Source organism: Balaenoptera musculus, chromosome 19 (genome assembly GCF_009873245.2).
Source record: "Balaenoptera musculus isolate JJ_BM4_2016_0621 chromosome 19, mBalMus1.pri.v3, whole genome shotgun sequence".
In the NCBI taxonomy this organism is placed as follows: Eukaryota; Metazoa; Chordata; class Mammalia; order Artiodactyla; family Balaenopteridae; genus Balaenoptera; species Balaenoptera musculus.
Window position 1 is genome coordinate 24,391,356 of NC_045803.1, and position 21,061 is coordinate 24,412,416.

Sequence of the window (21,061 nt, forward strand, 5' to 3'; positions counted from 1 at the left end):
TCTACTCTTCTAAAACCCTGAGAATTAACCCTCAGGTTCATCTCTCTCTGTAGTTTGAAACCCCTTTAACAATATGTGAGTAGGATTTCCTCTAGTGAGGGCTACTGGAAGCTGCTGTCGGGTCAGTAAGTAAAAGTTGGCTATTTACAGGCCACCGCCACCACAGCCGTGGTGTAGAGGGGTAATTCCCACCAGCAAGTGTCGTTTCTGCAGAATACGTCTCTAGGCTTGCTCACAGAGCTATAGGACAGCCTAATGCTGGACTAGGTAAGAAAGTGTCCTGATCGTGGTGCTGTTTTTTTGTTTCCAGAAGAACAGAAAAGGTCATGTATAGTATTGACACAATAGATATACTGATCAATTTTATCTTGTTTTATTCTTTGATGCTAGATGAGGGTAGTAAGCCCATTAGCTCAGGTTCAGAGAAAAGTCTAAAGAGGAAAAGAAAGGCCTGGGCAATCCTTCAAATCATTTCACTTTGAATTGACACTAAAGAGATCGTCTTACGGTCATGTTACCTACCAGGGTTCTTGGCCTCCTTAATCAATAGGAATTGATCAGAGGCCAGACAAGAAATTCAGGCAAGGTTTTATTGAGGCCCCTGCTGCAGCAGGGGTGAGAGAGAACAAGTAACAGGTTCCCTTGCTCACTCGCTTGCTTGCTGGGTGGGGGGGCGAACTGGTTCTTCATATGGCGTGAGGGTAGGGGTGCGTCCAGGGGTCAGGCTGGAGAGGTGCCTTAGGTGGTTTGCCCACCCCTTTGGTGGTGTTGTGTGCAGGGGGCATGCGCAGTACTTTGCTTTTGCTTCCGGCTCTTCAGAAGTGGCTGTTGGGTTTTTGGTCTCTTTGTATCTTGTCCATAATTTGCCCAGCTGCTCATGCACACAGTTATTTTTAGTCCTTTATAGTTTCTTTGTATTTTGTTGCTCGAGGAGACATTTGTCCAGGTGCAGGCACTGCAGCTAAGGGTCCCAGGTCTCAGGTGCCAGCCTGTCTGAGTCATAGATGTTACCCTTGGCCATAGATACCATCTCAGAAGTGTTTGTTATGGTCATGGAGGCCTGGGTAGATGGTTCAGTGCAGCTCTTCCCCTTCATTGGAACTCAAGTCAGGTTGAATCATCTTGTAATGTGTATACTAGAAAACAATTACAGAAACTCAGTTTGGGAGTAAAGTTTGAACTGTCAGTCTTACCTATGCTCTTTAGGTGGAGTCAGGATATTATGGCAGAGTTATGATAATTTCAGGAAGTGAAAGATGAAAATAAAATATCCAAAGTTAATAAGATACTCTGGAGTGACATATACATATAAAACATCTTTCCATATTCCTGCCTTTAATTGGAGAAATCAAGATACTGACAAATGAGCTGAGGCCAGAATCTAAAAGGTGATGACTAGAAAGATTTCTCATATTACGCAGAGTGTTCAAAGCGATGCAGACATGTCTAGCTTCCTTTGAAATTTGCAGGCCTAAAATGAACGTGTCTGATAATTTAAAGTAGGTGATAATTAATTCCATATGTAGGTCTCCTTGATGACGTTTTAAAAAATTTGCTTCTGAATAGGAATAGCTGCCCATGGCCTTGGGTGAATTTTATTCTTCTGTTAAGTCCGGGCCATACACCTAAAGCATGGTATATTTTTTAAGGTGACAATCAGACAATATAGGTTATTAGCCTTTGATCTTAGTGTTAAAATATGATAGCATTATGAAATTAATTTTTCCTTTTGTGCCTATTTCTTAGAGGCTGGCAGAGGAGGGGACTTCAACAAATACTTTGGTGAATCTAGATAAATGATTTATTTGTGGCTAGAAAATAGAAGTTGGCTGTTTATATGAATCAGATAATGGCAAGAATTACCATATTTGCCATTTGACTTCATTATTTATAAATTATCCTACTTAGATTGTTGTATCTTTTAAAAAATTAAATTCAAGGCAGATTGATTTGACATGTAATTAACTTTATTAATTTTCAGCCTAAGGGTAAATTATAAGTCCTGTTATTTTGTGTATTCATTGGCTCCCAATATCACATATACATTCATTTCTTTGCTCTCTTGTTCCAACCACTCTACTTGCTCCCCCTTCCCCCCAAATTCAGATCCTAGTTCTGGTCCTCACCTTCTCCATGAAGTACCGCAAGGTCCCTATTTTGTTTTCCTCCTGTTAACTTTAGAGGCTTATTATTATTCTTTCATCTAAACCACTCACCTGGTACATAGTCATGTGTTGCCACGTGCAGTCTTTTTGTTTTGTTTAATATTTATCTGATTTAGGACTGTATATCACCTGGGTCAGCTCCTTGAGAGGAGAGGTCATGTTCTGTCTTGTTTTACTCAAAGCAGAGGGCACATTACTCTGACATTGGCAGCTACTGCGTGAAGGTTTGTTGGGCTCAATTTTGTGAGTACAGATGAGAAGTAGGGACTTTCAAATCATAGAAAGACAATTTAGAACTGATCTGGTTGAGAGACAGCCTCACTCATTCCTTGTTCACTTATTGTCAGAGTTAAAAGAAATTTAAGAAATAATATTATGAATGAGAAGTTCTATTTTATGAGCTAATATTCATGTATGAACACGGGTTAACAGGAAAAATATACAGAGTGAGTATGATGTTTGGATATAGGACCTAGTACTACTAGATTTTGAATTTCAGTCAATGTATTTTATCTTCAGGGCAAATGCATCTTTGAAGTTGGTGAGAATTGGTATGAGATTTAGAAGGTAATGAAGCAACATAAAATTTGTGATGGTGTTCTTCTTCCTTTCCCCATGTATTTTTCTGAGTATTCTCTTGTAATGGAAGCAGTCATATTCCAGTTTCATTCTCTGTGTTTTCAAAATATCTAGCTCCCCAATAAAAGAACAAAGCCATGTTTATTTAAAAACTATGCTATTGAAAATGGAAAGCACTAACGGCTAAATAGTATTGATAAATTTTTTTAACTTGGTTAGCAGACCAATTATCATTTTTTGTTAACACTTTTTTTCTTATTCAAGGTTTTGATTCTTACTTGAAAGATAATTTTTAGTGTGGGAAATTGCATAATATAGTGTTCAAGGTGTGGTCTTCTGTGTCAGACTTGATTTTGAACCCTTGCCTCTGTTATACTAAGATTTAGCATCCTTTTCTGTAAAATGGGTATAATAATATCTACATAAGGGGATTAAATGAGATAATCCGTGTGAAGCATAAAACACAATGCCTGACACATAATGAATATTAGCAAGTATTATGTACATTACTATTATTTGAGGTTCTCCTGTCTTCGTATTTTAATCAAGTAGGTTTTATATCTAATTCTAGATATCTAAATTCATTTAGTTTGATCATTCTTTATTAGGACTATACAATTCAGATTTTGTGAATCCAAATTAGTTCTTATTTCCTTGTCAGAAGTATTAGCTAAATGATTTTTTACTTTTATTAAAATAAATATCCTTTATTAGTTATCTTGTAATCTATACATTTTGATTTTTAAGAAAACTAAGGAGAAATTGGAAAAATGGAAAAATAACATTTTTTTATGATTATAAAATTAATGTTTATTTCAAGATATTTGAGAAATACTGAAAGTATTTAAAAAATTAAAATCTTCTGTAATGCCACTCTCAAATGCAACCAATGTTAATATTTTTGTGAAATTTTTTTTGCTTGTCTTTGTTTTTTTTAAATTTTATTATTTTTGTAAATTGAGGTAACATTGATTTATAATGTGAAATTTATTTCAGTCAAATTGCCCAATGTTCTACAAGTTCTTTTATGTTAATCTAGGAAATTTTTTTCTCTCTCTCATTCCAGGGCTGTTCTTGGTCAGTTATATTTGTGGATATCGATGCCCACAATCGCAACCGGCAAACTTTGTGCTCACTGTTACCCAGAGAATCAAGATCTCATGTGAGATATTTTTATAATAAATTAATATGAACTGTTGTTTATGATTGTTACGTAGTTTTGTTTCTTTTTCCAAGAAAGTACTCTAAAGTGTTAGAAGTTGGCAGAAGAGATAAGAAGAGAGAATGTTGCCGCTTACTCCTCTGGCCTGGGGAGGTCAATGTTTAGGAAGTGAGCAGAGCTGTGGAGAAAGCTGCTTTGTCCTTTGAGTTTTCATAGAGCAGTAGAGAACTAGATATATTTTTTTCTCTTTGGGGGAGTAGCAACATTATGCCAAAATGAATTTTTTTTGGTCACGGAATATTATATACAGTAAATCCCCTACACACGAACCTTCAAGTTGTGAACTTTCAAAGATGCGAATGTGCGTTCCCAGGTCCAATCACATAATTTAGTTCACGTGTCTGGCGTACATTGTCATGTGCATGCATCCTCTACAAGTGGTTGTGCTTTTGTGTACTTTACTGTACAGTACTGTATAGAGTACAGTAGTACAGTATCTTTATTTCAAGCCCAGGATGTCTGGAAGCAAGCTTAAAAGCAGCAGTGATGTAGTTGGTACTGCTAAAAAGCACCAAACGATAATGATGGAAACAAAAGTGAAAATAATTGAGAGAGTGGAGCAACAAGAGGAAGAAGAAGTAACTGAAGAACTGAAGAGATTCACGACACAGGAAATGGCAAGAGGATTTTCTTTGAGGAGGCACTGTTAGTTTTTGAGGCACAGGACCCGAATGTAGAATTGTTCACGAAGGTTGCAGCAACATTTCAGAATGCAATCCCTTGCTACCGTGTCATCTATGACAAGAAAAAAAGAGCTACTACCCAGATATCACTGGACCATTTTTTCAAGAGGGTAGATAGAATTTAATCCAGCAAAGAACCAGAACCTATGAGTGCAATTGCAGCTTGCACTCTGTCTCCTATTGCTGAGGATCCATTAGCTCTACCATCTCCCACCTTCTCTCCCTCCTCTAGTCAGTAACTATTCTTGCTTGTTCACTCGATGCCAGCCCCTGTATGCCAGCTGTTGTACTGTGCTATTGTACTTTTCAAGGTACTATACTGTAAGATTAAAAATGTTTTCTTTATTTTTCGTGTTTGTTTGTTTTTTATGTATTACTTGTGTGAAAAGTATTATCAACCTATTACAGTACAGTACTATATAGCAGATTGTGTTAGTTAGGTACCTAGGCTAACTTTGTTGGACTTACAAACAAATTGGACTTACAAACATACTCACAGAACAGAATTCGTTCATATGTAGGGGACTTACTGTATTAGAAATGTAGAAGAATATTTTTCATAATTTAAATTTCTTTTGAATGAAACTGCTTTCCTTATTTTTCTCTCATTTGATTCACCTTTTTCTTTTGTCTGATAATCTCTTAAATGACTATGTAATACCTGATTGCAGATTTTTCTAGGGGTTATTTGTGGCTCTATTCTTAGAAAACACCCAAAATGGAACAATTTAATTATTTTAAAATAACTATTTTATAGAAGTAATACAAGATTATGATAAAAGACAAACAGAATCCACAAATAAGCAAATAATAAAAATATATCCACTCATTATTCCACCATTCAGTTATAATCTTAGGGTGACATCATTTGGGTTTGTATGTTTCCATGTATTTTTATGTGCACATATAATATTTTTATTTTACAAAACTGAAGGAATATTGTTCATAATGCTTGCTAACCTGTTTCTTTGAATGGACATGTTTCCATATTAGTAAACATTTCTATAATATAAATTTTAATGGCTGCTGATTTACTCAGCTAATTGTTGGACCTTTAGATTGTTTTCTGGTTTTCACTATTATAAACAAATTGTTATGACAGACTAGTTGTAATGACTAATTAGTGGTGTTAAATTTTTACACAATGACTGAAATAATGTACTAAAGTTTGAGTCCAGTGTTGAACCTTGAAAATACTCCTTATCATTGAACGAAGTTTTATCTCCTCTGTAAGGTTCACTAAACCATGCCATATAAACATCTGTCTGTCCCTTGGAGCACAGCAGTCTCACTGTCAGTTAAATAACCTTAGTGGCTTTTCATCTCTGTGATTCTCTTTGGGCTGTGTTGATCATATGATTACAGACACTTACTTTCCCTTCTTTTTCTTATTGCCCCCAGAACACAGATGCTGCCCTGCTCCCCTGCATCAGTTATCCTGCATTTGCCTTGGATGATGAAGTTCTCTTTAGCCAAACACTTGATAAAGTGGTTAGAAAATTAAAAGGAAAATATGGATTTAAGCGTTTCTTGAGAGATGGGTATAGAACATCACTGGAAGATCCTAACAGACGCTACTACAGACCAGCTGAAATTAAGGTATCAAAAAATATCCCATGTCAGATAGCATAATAGAATGTTCAAAAGTACCGATTCAGGAGGCAGACTTCTTGGGTTTGAATTCTGGCTCTGCCACTTATTAGCTGTCAGACCTTGGGCAAGTTAATTAAGCTCTCTGTGTTTAATATTCTTCATTGATAAAATAATGTTAGTACCTACTATTAGTAAGGTTTTTTTGAGAATTAAATCAGTTAATATATATAAAAGTGCTTAGAACGGTGCTTGGCACATAGTAAGCACTCGGTAAGTGTTAGCTGTTGAGGCCTATTTGCTCACATTGGGCCATGTTGAGTCATTGGGTGAGTAATTTTTCTATTGCACTTTCAGTATTTTGCCTGCCTACTGTATACCATTTGTCTAATATAATAGAAAATATCTATTTGTGATTGAATTTTCAATCTTTAAGCAAATGCTCTTTTTTCTGTTTCACTTAGACACTTCCCTCTGAAATATACTCCTCTAAATATTTGGTTTTAAAGATTTTATATTTCAAATATACATACATATCCTATATCTAAGTTTATTCTAGCTGTTTTTAAGCTGCCCAGAAAACTGTAACACCCCCCAAAAAAATAAGCATCCATCCACATTGCTGAAGACTTTGCTTTAATGGGATAGGTTGAAAATTATTTTAAAAAACCCCAAACCCCTCCCTGTCTGCCTCCCATTGCCTCTCTCTTTGTTGTCACACTTCTGAAGACCATGGTGTGTTCTAATTGTGGCTCCTTTTTTGCCTTCCACTTACTCCTTTACCTTATAATCTGGCTCCTGTCCCCAACACTTCCCAGTAGCTGTGTTGGCTTCACTCAGTTTATGTCACTGGATCATTGTGGATGCCTTTCTAACTTTATTTCACTGAACCTCTCATTGGCATTTGAGTGTCTTAAGTAAGTTCTCTCTCGGGAGTTTCTCCTCCATTTTCTGTGACTCCATTCTCTTCCTAAGTCTCTGCTTAGCTCTCTCACTATCTTTCTGAGTCTCCTTTGCAGGTTCCTCTTCTTCTGCCTCCCTTTATCCTTTGCTTGTCTCCTGGAATCCATCTTCAGTCCTATTCTCTTTTCATGCTATTCATGCAATCATAGCTCTAGCAATCACTGTTAATCCCACATTTCTATCCGTAACTCATACTTCCACTCCTGAGTGCCCTACCACGTGTCCAGCTGCCTTTTGGACATCCTCACTAGAATGCACTGCAGTCTGCCTATGATCACCTCACCCTTCTGCCCAAGCCCCAAACCTGAGATTCATCCTAGGCTCTTCCCTCTCAGTCAGCCTTCTACGTCACTCACCAAGTCTGGCAAATTTAACTACCTTTAAGTCTTAAAAACTGTCCCTTCTTCTCTATTAACTGCTTCGTTTAGGCGAGTGATCCACAGCCGGGAATGATTTTGCTCCGCAGGGGACATTTGACAATATTTGAAGAAATTTTTTGTTGTTACACCTTGGTGGGTGCTACTGGCATCTGGAAGGTAGAATCCAGGGATGCTACTAACTGTCCCACAGTGCACAGGACAACCCCCACAGCAAAGAACTATTTGGCCCAAAATGTCAATAGTGCTGAAGTTGAGAAACATCGATTTAGGCTAACATCCTTTCTCTTTGGATTGTTCCCAGCAGCCTTACAGTTGGTCTCCTTTTTTCTTATCCTAAAACCCTCTTCAGTACTGCCAGCTCTTCATCTAGCAAGTAAATTTGATCCTCTTCAGTGGTACCCTGTCACTTTCAGATGAGAGTTTTTGTCTCTCAGCCTGACTTCTCAGGCCCTCCCTGATCTGGCTGTTCTGGCCCACCTGTTAGACTTCAGCTTTCACTGCTTCTTCCTTGCTTGTTCCAGGAATACTGAATTGCTGTGAGTTTCTTTAACGTACTTCGTTCTTTAATGCATTTCTAGTTTGTACTGTTGTCTTCTCTGTATGGAGTTCCCTTAGCTCATCTCCCCAGAGAAATCCATCAAGCATTAGTTGAAGCATCTCCTTTCCTATAAACCCTTTCCTGATGCCCTGGGCAGGCTCAGATGCTTCATGCCCTTGGTTCTTGATATATATACCATGTATAGACATTTTGTAACATACTGCAATTGTTTATTTACATGCCTGTCTCCCCACTACAGCAGGTTCTCTATCTTTTTGTCTTCATAGCCCTCTGTCTAGCTGATGCCAGGCATTACTAAATACTTAGTAAATATTTATTGAATGAATGACTACTCTGTGATGGATTAAATGAATGAGGTTTTGAATAATAAGAATGCTGAGAAAAACTTTTTTAAAGAACAATGAAACTACTTATAAAATCAGTCCAGTTTTGTTATTACAATAAATAAATTTTTATGTATGTATATTCTAATGATGTAAGTGTTCTAATTAATATAATTACTCTAATATACATGTTCTAAATTATTGTTGGTGAAATTTTTTAATATTTTATTTTCTGTTTTAGCTATTTGATGGAATTGAATGTGAATTCCCCATATTTTTCCTTTACATGATGATTGATGGTGAGTGAACTTTTCTCCTGAAATTTAAACTGTAGGATATAACTAGTTTAAAGAAGAAAAGAAATAAAATATGACTCCTTTCAGCTAGCAAAATAGATTGCACTTATTGATGTTAACTACTCTGCATTTTTATATGCTACTTTTCTGCTTTCTGAGTTAATGTTACATCATTTAAAGAATTTTAAAAATACTTTGAAGTATTTTTAAAATGATACAAATACATTTTCATATTTACAAAGAAGAACTTTTGTGAATACAAATTATGAATACTGTAATTTGTGACATTGTGAATGTCTATAATATTTATACTTAAGCATAGAGAAATTTCAATTAAAATTCAGTTTTCAATTCTAAATGCTAACATTTCTCAAATCAATTTCTTGGAAAACTATCATATGCATTTATTTGCATTACCTTTGTTTATTATTTACATAGAAAAATACCAGAATAATTACAATTGGGTAAATTTTTTTCTAAGGTAAAATTTCTGTGGTGCTTATTTAGCTCAAATGCTATTGGATTTTATATTTTACATTTTAGGTGTTTTTAGAGGCAACCCCAAGCAAGTAAAAGAATATCAGGATCTTCTGACTCCAGTACTTCATCAGACAACAGAAGGTGTAGTATGCTTTTCCTTTTTTTTTTTTTTTACATCTTTATTGGATTATAATTGCTTTAAAATGTTCTGTTAGTTTCTGCTGTATAACAAACTGAATCAGCTGTATGTATACATATATCCCCATATCCCCTCCTTCTTGCGTCTCCCTCCCACCCTCCCTATCCCACCCCTCTAGGTGGTCACAAAGCACAGAGCTGATCTCCCTGTGCTATGCGGCTGCTTCCCACTAGCTATCTATTTTACATTTGGTAGCGTATATATGTAAATGCAAATCTCTCACTTCGTCCCATCTTACCCTTCCCCCTCCCCGTGTCCCCAAGTCCATTCTCTACATCTGCATCTTTATTCCTATCCTTCCCCTAGGTTCATCAGAACCTTTTTTTTTTTTTTAGAGTCCATATATATGTGTTAGCATACCATATTTGTTTTTCTTTTTCTCACTTACTTTACTCTGTATGACAGACTCTAGGTCCTTCCACCTCACTACAAATAACTCAATATCATTTCTTTTTATGGCTGAGTAATATTCCATTGTACATATATGCCACATCTTCTTTATCCATTCACCTGTCAGTGGACACTTAGCTTGCTTCCATGTCCTGGCTATTGTAAACAGTGCTTCAGTGAAAATTGTGGTACATGACTCTTTTTGAATTATGGTTTTCTCAGGGTATATGCCCAGTAGTGGGATTGCTGGGTCATAGGGTAGTTCTATTTTTAGTTTTTTTAAGGAACCTCCATACTGTTTTCCATAGAGGCTGTATCAATTTATATTCCCACCAAAAGTGCAATAAGATTCCCTTTTCTCCACACCCTCTCCAGCATTTATTATTTGTAGATTTTTTGATAATGGCCATTCTGACCGATGTGAGGTAATACCTCATTGTAGTTTTGATTTGCATTTCTCTAATGATTAGTGATGTTGAGCATTCTTTCATGTGTCTGTTGGCAATCTGTATATCTTCTTTGTAGAAATGTCTATTTAGGTCTTCTGCCCATTTTTGGATTGAGTTGTTTGTTTTCTTGATAGTAAGCTGCATGAGCTGCTTGTATATTTTGGAGATTAATCCTTTGTCAGTTGCTTCATTTGCAAATATTTTCTCCCATTCTGAGGGTTCTCTTTTTGTCTTGTTTATGGTTTCCTTTGCTGTGCTTTTAAGCTTTTAAGTTTCATTAGGTCCCATTTGCTTATTTTTGTTTTTATTTCCATTTTTCTAGGAGGTGGGTCAAAAAGGATCTTGCTGTGATTTATGTCAAAGAGTGTTCTTCCTATGTTTTCCTCTAAGTGTCTGGCCTTACATTTAAGTCTTTGATCCATTTTGAGCTTATTTTTGTGTATGGTGTTAGGGAGTGTTCTAATTTCATTCTTTTACATGTAGCTGTCCAGTTTTCCCAGCACCAGTTATTAAAGAGGCTGTCTTTTCTCCATTGTATATTCTTGCCTGCTTTATCAAAGATAAGGTGACCATATGTGCGTGGGTTTATCTCTGGGCTTTGTTTCCTGTTCCATTGAGCTATATTTCTGTTTTTGTGCCAGTACCATACTGTCTTGATTACTGTAGCTTTATAGTATAGTCTGAAGTCAGAGAGCCTGATTCCTCCAGCTCCGTTTTTCTTTCTCAAGATTGCTTTGGCTATTTGGGGTCTTTTGTGTTTCCATACAAATTGTGAAATTTTTGTTCTAGTTCCGTGAAAAATGCCATTGGTAGCTTGATAGGGATTGCATTGAATCTGTAGATTGCTTTGGGTAGTAGAGTCATTTTCACGATGTTGCTTCTTCCAATCCAAGAACATGGAATATCTCTCCATCTGTTTGTATCATCTTTAATTTCTTTCATCAGTTTCTTATAGGTTTCTGCATACAGGTCTTTTGTCTCCTTAGGTAGGTTTATTCCGAGGTGTTTTATTCTTTTAGTTGCAGTGGTATATGGGAGTGTTTCCTTAATTTCTCTTTCAGATTTTTCATCACTAGTGTATAAGAATGCAAGAGATTTCTGTGTGTTAATTTTGTATCCTGCTACTTTACCAAATTCATTGATTAGCTCTAGTAGTTTTCTGGTAGCATCTTTGGGATTCTCTATGTATAGTATCATGTCATCTGTAAACAGTGACAGTTTTACTTCTTCTTTTCTGATTTGGATTCCTTTTATTTATTTTTCTTCTCTGATTGCTGTGGCTAAAACTTCCAAAACTATGTTGAATAATAATGGTGAGAGTGGGCAACCTTGTCTTGTTCCTGATCTTAGAGGAAATGGTTTCAGTTTTTCACGACTGAGAACGATGCAGGCTGTATGTTTGTCATATATGTCCTTTATTATGTTGAAGGAGGTTCCCTCTGTGCCCACTTTCTGGAGAGTTTTTCTCGTAAATGGGTGTTGAATTTTGTCGAAAGCTTTTTCTACATCTATTGAGATGATCATATGGTTTCTCTCCTTCAATTTGTAAATATGGTGTATCACATTGATTGATTTGCATATATTGAAGAATCCTTGCATTCCTGGGATAAACCCCACTTGATCATGGTGTATGATCCTTTTAATGTGCTGTTGGATTCTGTTTGCTAGTATTTTGTTGAGGATTTTTGCATCTGTGTTCATCAGTGATATTGGCCTGTAGTTTTCTTTGTTTGTGACAGCTTTGTCTCGTTTTGGTATCAGTGATGGTGGCCTTGTAGAATGAGTTTCAGAGTGTCCTCCCTCTGCTATATTTTGGAAGAGTTTGAGAAGGAAAGGTGTTAGCTCTTTTCTAAATATCTGATAGAATTCGCCTGTGAAGCCATCTGGTCCTGGGCTTTTGTTTGTTGGAAGATTTTTAATCACAGCCTCACTTTCAGTGCTTGTGATTGGTCTGTTTATATTTTCTATTTCTTCCTGGCTCAGTCTCAGAAGGTTGTGCTTTTCTAAGAATTTGTCCATTTCTTCCAGGTTGTCCATTTTATTGGCATAGAGTTGGTTGTAGTTATCTCTCATGATCCTTTGTTTTTCTGCAGTGTCAGTTGTTACTTCTTTTTCATTTCTAAGTCTGTTGATTTGAGTCTTCTCCCTTTTTTTCTTGATGCATCTAGCTAATGGTTTATCAATTTTGTTTATCATCTCAAAGAACCAGCTTTTAGTTTTATTGATATTTGCTATCATTTCCTTCATTTGTTTTGTGTTTACTTCTGATCTGATCTTTATGATTTCTTTCCTTCTGCTAACTTTGGGGTTTTTTTGTTCTTCTTTCTCTAATTGCTTTGGTGTAAGGTTAGGTTGTTTATTTGAGATGTTTCTTGTTTCTTGAGGTAGGATTGTATTTCTATAAACTTCCCTCTTAGAACTGCTTTTGATGCATCCCATGTGTTTTGGGTTGTAGTATTTTCATTGTCATTTGTTTATAGGTATTTTTTGATTTCCTCTTTGATTTCTTCAGTGATCTCTTAGTTATTTAGTAGTGTATTGTTTAGCTTCCATGTGTTTGTATTTTTTACAAATTTTTTCCTGTAATCGATTCGATACCTAGTCTCATAGCGTTGTGGTTGGAAAAGATTCCTGATATGATTTCAATTTTTTTAAATTTACCAAGGCTTGATTTGTGACTCAAGATACGATCTATCCTGGAGAATGTTCCATGAGCACTTGAGAAGAAAGTGTATTCTGTTGTTTTTGGATGGAATGTCCTATAAATATCTATTAAGTCCATCTTGCTTAATGTATCATTTAAAGCTTGTGTTTCCTTATTTATTTTCAGTTTGGATGATCTGTCCATTGGTGAAAGTGGGGTGTTAAAGTCCCCTACTATGATTGTGTTACTGTCAATTTCCCCTTGTATGGCTGTTAGCACTTGACTTATGTATTGAGGTGCTCCTATATTGGTTGCCTAAATATTTACAATTGTTATATCTTATTCTTGGATTGACACCTTGATCATTATGTAGTATCCTTCTTTGTCTCTTGTAACAGTCTTTATTTTAAAGTCTATTTTTTTCTAAAATGAGAATTGCTACTCCAACTTTCTTTTGATTTCCATTTGCATGGAATATCTTTTTCCATCTTCTTACTTTCAGTCTTTATGTGTCCCTAGGTCTGAAGTGGGTCTCTTGTAGACAGCATATATATGGGTCTTGTTTTTGTATCCATTCAGCCAGTCTATGTCTTTTGGTTGGAGAATTTAATCAATTTACATTTAAGGTAATTATCAATATGTATGTTCCTATTACCATTTTCTTAATTGTTTTGGTTTGTTACTGTAGGTCTTTTCCTTCTCTTGTGTTTCCTGCCTAGAGAAGTTCCTTTAGCCTTTGTTGTAAAGCTGGTTTGGTGGTGCTGAATTCTCTTAGCTTTTGCTTGTCTGTAAAGGTTTTAATTTCTCCATCGAATCTGCATGAGATCCTTGTGAGGTAGAGTAATCTTGGTTGTAGGTTTTTCCCTTTCATCACTTTAAATATGTCCTGCCACTCCTTTCTGGCTTGCAGTTTCTGCTGAAAGATCAGCTGTTAACCTTATGGGGATTCCCTTGTGTGTTATTTGTTGCTCTTTCCTTGCTGCTTTTAATATTTTTTCTTTGTATTTAATTTTTGATAGTTTGAGTAATATGTCTTGGCGTGTTTCTCCTTGGATTTATCCTGTTTGGGACTCTGCGCTTCCTGGACTTGGGTGGCTATTTCCTTTCCCATGTTAGGGAAGTTTTCAACTATAATCTCTTCAAATATTTTCTCAGTCCCTTTCTTTTTCTCTTCTTCTTCTGGGACCCCTATAATTTGAATGTTGGTGCATTTAATGCTGTCCCAGAGGTTTCTGAAACTGTCCTCAATTCTTTTCATTGCTTTTTCTTTATTCTGCTCTGCAGTAGTTATTTCCACTATTTTATCTTCCAGGTCTCTTATCCGTTCTCCTGCCTCAGTGTTTCTACTATGGATTCCTTCTAGAGAAATTTTATTTCATTTATTGTGTTGTTCATCGTTGTTTGTTTGCTCTTTAGTTCTTCTAGGTCCTTGTTAAACGTTTCCTATATTTTCTCCATTCTATTTCCACGATTTTGGATCATCTCTACTATCATTACTCTGAATTCTTTTTTAGTTAGACTGCCTATTTCCTCTTCATTTGTTTGGTCTGGTGGGTTTTAGCCTTGCTCCTTCGTCTGCTGCATATTTCTCTGTCTTCTCGTTTTGTTTAACTTACTGTGTTTGGGGTGTCCTTTTTGCAGGCTGCAGGTTTTTAGTTCCCATTGCTTTTGATGTCTGCCCCCAGTGGGTAAGGTTGGTTCAGGTGCTTGTGTAGGCTTCCTGGTGGAGGGGACTGGTGCCTGTGTTTTGGTGGGTGGGGCTGGATCTTGTGTTTCCTGTGGGCAGGGCTGTGTTCGGTGGTGTGTTTTGGGGTGTCTGTGAACTTAGGATGGTTTTAGGCAGCCTCTCTGCTAATGGGTGGGGTTGTGTTCCTGTCTTGCTAGTTTGGTATGGGGTGTCCAGCACTGGAGCTTGCTGGCTGTTAGTGGAGCTGGGTGTTAGCGTTGAGACGGAGATCTCTGGGATAGCTCTTGCCGATTGATATTACGTGGGGTCAGGAGGTCTCTGGTGGTCCAATGTCCTGAACTCAGCTCTCCCACCTCAGAGGCTCAGGCCTGACACCAGGCCAGAGCACTAAGATCCTGTCAGCCACACGGCTCAGAAGAATACGAGAAAAAAAGAAAGAAAATTTAAATAAATAAATAAATAGATAGATAGATAGATAAATTAATATTTAAAAATATTAAAATAAAAAAATTTTTAAAAAGTAATTTAAAAAAAATGGAAGAGAGTGACCAAACCAATAAACAAATCCACCCATGATATGAAGTGCTAAAAACTATACTGGGGTAAGCATAAAAATCAGAAACAAGTCAGTTGCAGACAGCAAACCCTAATTGTACAGTTGCTCCCAAAGTGCACCACCTGAATTTTGGGATGATTCATTGTCTATTTAGGTGTTCCATGGATGCAGGGTTCATCAAGTTGACTGTGGGGATTTAATCCACTACTCCTGAGGCTGCAGGGAGAAATTTCCCTTTTTCTTCTTTGTTCGCACAGCTCCTGGGCTTCAGCTTTGGTTTTGGTCCCGCCTCTGCATGTAGGTTGCCTGAGGGCATCTTTTCCCCTCCCAGACAGGAGGGCGTTAACGTAGCAGCTGATTAGGGGGCTCTGGCTCACTTAGGCTGAGGAGAGGGAGGGGTACGGAATGCGGAGCGAGCCTGTGGCGGCAGAGGCCAGCAGGATGTTGCAACAGCCTGGGGTGCACCATGCATTTTCCCGGGGAAGTTGTCCCTGGATCATGGGACCCTGGCAGTTGCAGGCTGCACAGGCTTCCAGTGGGGGAAGGTGTGGATAGTGACCTGTGCTTGCACACAGGCTTCTTGGCGGCTGCAGTACCAGTGTTATCGTTTCATGCCCATCTCTGGTGTCTGCACTGATAGTCACGGCTTGCACCTGTCTCTGAAGCTTGCTTAGGTGGTGCTCTGAATCCCCTCTCCTCACGCACCCTTAGGCAGTTCCAGACTTTTTCCCAGACTCCTTCTCATCTAGCTGTGGTGCACTAGCCCCCTCAGGCTGTGTTCACGCAGCCAACCCCAGTCCTCTCCCTGAGGTCTGACCTCTGAAGCCGGAGCCTCAGCTCCCAGCCCCCACCCTTCCTGGGGGGTGAGCAGACAAGCCTCTCAGGCTGGTGAGTGCCGGTTGGCAGTGATCCTCTGCGTGGGAATCTCTCCGCTTTGCCCTCTGCACCCCTGTTGCTGCGCTCTCCTCCATGGCTCCGAAGCTTCCCCCCGCAACCCCCCGTCTCCACCAGTGAAGGGGCTTCCTAGTGTGTGGAAACTTCCTCCTTCACAGCTCCCTCCCTGAGGTGCAAGTTCCATCCCTATTCTTTTGTCTCTGTTTTTTCTTTTTTCTTTTGCCCTACCCAGGTACATGGGGAGTTTCTTGTCTTTGGGGAAGTCTGAGGTTTTCTGCCAACGTTCAGTAGGTGTTCTGTAGGAGTTGTTCCACATGTAGATGTATTTTTGATGTATTTGTGGGGAGGAAGGTGATCTCCACGTCTTAGTCCTGCACCATCTTGAAGCGCCCCCAGGAATGCTTTTTCAAGAAATTCTTTCTACCAGTATTCCCTTAATGTTCCTTTGAAATGTATAAATAATTCCTTTCTAAATAGAATAATTTATATTCAAATGAAAAAATGAACGGGGCTGCAAACGAATTAGAAAGAATAATCTCTTAATTTGTTATAATAAACTTGTTTTTATGAAAGGAGTTCATTAGGCAAGGTGATGGAGAGGGAGATGAATTTTAAGTGGTCATGGCTATAGTTACTACACAGTAGTTTGCCCGGTGGGCAGAGGTTCTTCATCTATTACCTACTGTAATATTCCTTCACTGTATGTAATGTGACAATAATATAAAGTGACTAATTTTTATCCATGTCACCAGAAATGAGTGCTGCCCCCTTCAGAGGGCCACTTGGGAAGGCTCTGCCCTAGCCTAAGGGTACTACCATTGCCAAGAATATTTTGACCTCCTCTTTGGAGATGTTTTCAGGGCTTTTTGCACATTAATTTGAATGTCTGCCATGGTTCTAAAATGTCATCCTTTGAGGATGGACTTAATATTTTAGAAATGGTCAAAAGGTCCAGACTTACAAGTAATATATTGGTTTCAGTTAAACACCAGCAAAGGCCATAAAGGAACATAACTGAGTTTTTTCGTATGGCTAGAAAACTAATTCTCGAAAGAATTCCAAAGGAGACGTTCCAGATATATTTGGTGTTTGGAAGTATTAGTAAAATAATAAAATATTCTCATGAGTGAACAGCTTTGACGACCTATTTATCTGAAAGTTAAAAATTATGGTGTGTTGATTAAAAAAAAAAATGGGTGGTTTTACAGACATGATGCACAAACTGGCAATCACAGCAGTGGGCCCTATTCCTGTCTCACACGAAGTTTATGATATTCTTTAGGGTTTTCCACAGTATCTTAGAGTAAATACTTTATACTATATGCTCACCCTTTAAAATCCTTGTAATGTTATAGTAGCAAAATGTTTATGGATAAACATTGAATTTCAAATAAATATTAATGTTTAAAACCAGTTTTTTTGTCTTTATGCTCCAAATAACCACTTGTCCAATGTGAGAAATAATGTAATGAATGTTGTAATGAATATATTTAAATCCCTTGAATCAGATCTTTTAGTATTCAGTGGTAGATCATTGATGCATTGAGGTGGTAGTCTGTGTATCACACTTTAGGCTTCATTATGTTGAAAGAGTGATGTTCAGACTATTCTCTGTGTATCATAGACCTTTTCACTGGTTTTAGACACAAATATCACTATTGATTGATGCGTGAAGAAAGAAGCAAATTTTAGGGAAATCTGTGTAGTATTACTAGACAAATTAAGTTCAGTGTGGGATGATATTACAAAAAGTCTTCTGTAGCACTGTATTAGAATGTTGGTTTTTCTCCCTTTACATCATCCACAAAAATTCTAGTCTTAAAATAATTTTTAGTTTCTACCAAGAAATATTTTTAAATGAGTTGGTCACAGGGGGAAGATGGATTTTTTTTTCTCTTCAGTGATTTTGAATAGTAGATAATGGGCTTAATGTTTAAAATGGGGATTTCTTTGCTCTAAGCAATCGCTCAGGGTTATAATTCTTCATTTAAGATTACACAGTATCTCATTTGTAAAGCTTCCACAGACTAATCCTATTAAAAATAGCTTCTTCTATGACTCTACATATTTGCATACTGTATATTTATTGATTCATTTGAAGGTGTTAAATGTTGTTAAAAGAGAGATTATGTACACATTGTTGGCTAACATATAATGTATCCTGTCAAATTAGTTTTAAAGTAAAGAAGCTTTTCCCACATTTTTCACTGGGAATTTATGAAAAGACTCAAATTTTCCTATCCTATTGGACAACTTTCTCTCTTTCTGCTTTGTAATCATTGTAGTTTTTGAAGGGAAAATTTGAGGAGGATACGGATTTGTTATATTTTAAATATTTATTTTTAAACTCCATAGGTTATCCTGTCATACCAAAGTACTACTCTGTGCCAGCTGATTTTGTAGAATATGAAAAAAGAAACCCTGGTAGTCAGAAGCGATTTCCTAGCAACTGTGGCCGTGATGGAAAACTGTTTCTTTGGGGACAAGCCCTTTATGTTATCGCAAAACTCCTGGGTAAGTGAAGAAGATTGGGAACAGTTTTTTTTCTTATTATCGAGTCTTTAGAAATAAGTATGTCTTTGTTGACATTGACATTCTTTTTGGGTTTGGGTGTTTCATGCTGTTATAGAGGTCTTGGGGGAGTTTCTTAGCATGGAAAAGTACATTAATACGTCTATTGCACTGAATGATGATGGACGTTTCTGGGAAGAAGGTCAAATAGGTGTGGGTACCACTATGATCATTTGGGGCTGCATTCAGCTTAGTAGATAGGGTGCTAGCAGAAGGCTATGGAAACTTTGAGTCTCTTTTATAAATGGAATACAATTGTGATTTAGTATAACAAGCATGCTTGGTCATACCTCTAGTAAACCACTTGTCAAAAGGAATCAGGTGTCTCAAAGTTCTCTTCTTTCCAATAAATACATGTTGGCAGTTTACTCAGTGAGGTGGAGGCATAATGGAGCCATTATTCATAATTCTCTGAAGAGTTGTTTTTCAGCTTCTCCTAAAACTTCAGCTGCAGTATCTTTGGATACACTGAAATGAAGGTTAATTTAATGCACATAAAAAAGCATTATGCATCTTGCTGTACCATTCCTTGCTAAAATTTTTAATATTATTAGCATTTCCATCAAAAAGGTTATCATAATAGTCAGAATTCTTTTATGGCAAGCAGATTATGAAACAAGCTGACTGTAAATACTGTACCTGCACTAAAAAAACTGCTTACTGTGTGAAATACTGTTATTGTCTTTGTTGTTCTTAGTATTACTGCATAAAAGCTAAATTTGTTTGTGCTGTAAGAATAATTATCTTTGGTTCTTTTTACATTCCATTAGGGAAGAATATTTCAAAGTCCAGATTTCCAATTCAAGCTTTACACAAATGATATACAAGAGCAGACAGAAGCTATTCAAAGAAGAGAAGATTAAGTTAATGCTGTTTTCAGTTTGCTCATTTCCTAACTATATTTTCTGCGTCTCCATGTATACTTAATGCTAATTTAAGAACCTGTAGAAAATTTTCTTCTTTAAAGGGACAGCTCTTTGATAAGGAGTTGATATTATTTACGCAGGTTTTGCTTTAAGATTTTCCAAAAGAAAAAAATAACATACATAAGGTAGTTTTCTTAGAATCAAGCCAAGTTGGTAAGGTTGTCTCTGGTTAGAATTTTATTTCCATCTTATTAGCATGAATACAAAGAAGCCTTGTTGATAATCAGCTAAATAAAACATATTTTGGCAGAGGAGTGGTTAACCTATCTAAGGACAAGAATTTTCACGTCAGAATCTTAAGTTTCTGTATACTACACTTGGAAACGAATGAGCATGATGAAATTTTTCTTTGAGTCTGAGACTGAAAACTGGTACCTGGGATATGGGATTTGAGATCTAAACCTTCTTCATCCTGCTTTTTGCCGTATATCCAGCTTGGGGTTGATACAGCTAGAAAGATTGCTATTTGAATAAAGCCTCTGGATAAAATCAAGGCTAATGAATTGGGAATGCAGAATTGACCATATTCTACATAAGCAGATTGAGCTTTAAAAAAAAAAAAGATTGAATACAATATCAGTCAGTAACAAAACATTGGACCTTCCTTACTCCAAAATAAATGTATTGAATGTAGACAAATTTTGAGTGTAGATAGCATTTTCTTATGTTAAGACCAGAGTGAACAGAAATAATCCAGGTCATGCCTTCATCTCTGTTTTATGACCGTTTTGAATAAGAAAGAGCCTTCAAAGAAACAGTTTCTCTTTTGCCTGCTGCACTTCTAAAAAGGCAGTAGAGGACATGAGTAGGTGTATTGCAGACTACGAAACCACATACTTATCTTCTGCTAGAAAAAGAGATGCTGCATATTAATTAGCACTCTGACCTAGCTGTGTGTCATCTGGTTAACAACTCACTGGTTAAAATGAATAACGTCTTAGAAGATTGAATCATTTAGTTGCTCTTGACTGTTGTATAACTGTCCCCCGCCCAAGAACCATCAAACTTCTATGGATGTTATTAAGATTCCACACACCACGTTTACTAACAAAGTCTTATTTATTCATTAAGGAGCCTCAGTTGGATATCTGCTTAACAACATTTTGTGGGCAATTAATTGGAATTACATGAGCATAATAGAACAGTAAATCTTGAAAAATATTCTGTAATATATGGCTTTCACTAATTAAGTCCAGTTTGTAATTGGTGAAATTTAATAATATTTTGCTCTATGTATGCCTTAGTGAATAATTATACGACAAAACTATGTGACTTTTATGTTAGAGCAAAAAGACTCAATATGCTGTTTCCTGGCCCAAGGCCTGAACTACCCATTGTGTTCTTAGAAAATAGTTAATTATTACAGTAATTTTTTTTCTTTAGAAAATTTAGACTTTTAGAAAATCAGTGTTTGCTATAAAATAGGTAAATAAATCATAAACAAGGAACTACCACGTGAAAAGGGCTTCCATGCTTATAGTAGAACAGCAGTTGAAGACATTGCC

The 21,061-nt window shown here is 36.9% G+C and overlaps 1 protein-coding gene across 4 annotated transcripts in view; it reads left to right on the forward strand.

Annotated features, from left to right (window-relative positions):
* Positions 1 to 21,061, forward strand: part of PHKB (phosphorylase kinase regulatory subunit beta) — a 199,119-nt gene that overhangs the window by 86,186 nt on the left and 91,872 nt on the right. For all 4 annotated transcript variants that reach the window (XM_036832518.1, XM_036832517.1, XM_036832520.1 and 1 more), the window contains 5 exons: positions 3,811 to 3,906; positions 6,051 to 6,248; positions 8,706 to 8,763; positions 9,304 to 9,381; positions 18,415 to 18,573. In XM_036832518.1, the coding sequence (XP_036688413.1) occupies positions 3,811 to 3,906; positions 6,051 to 6,248; positions 8,706 to 8,763; positions 9,304 to 9,381; positions 18,415 to 18,573 (589 nt within the window). The remainder of the gene's footprint in view (positions 1 to 3,810; positions 3,907 to 6,050; positions 6,249 to 8,705; positions 8,764 to 9,303; positions 9,382 to 18,414; positions 18,574 to 21,061) is intronic.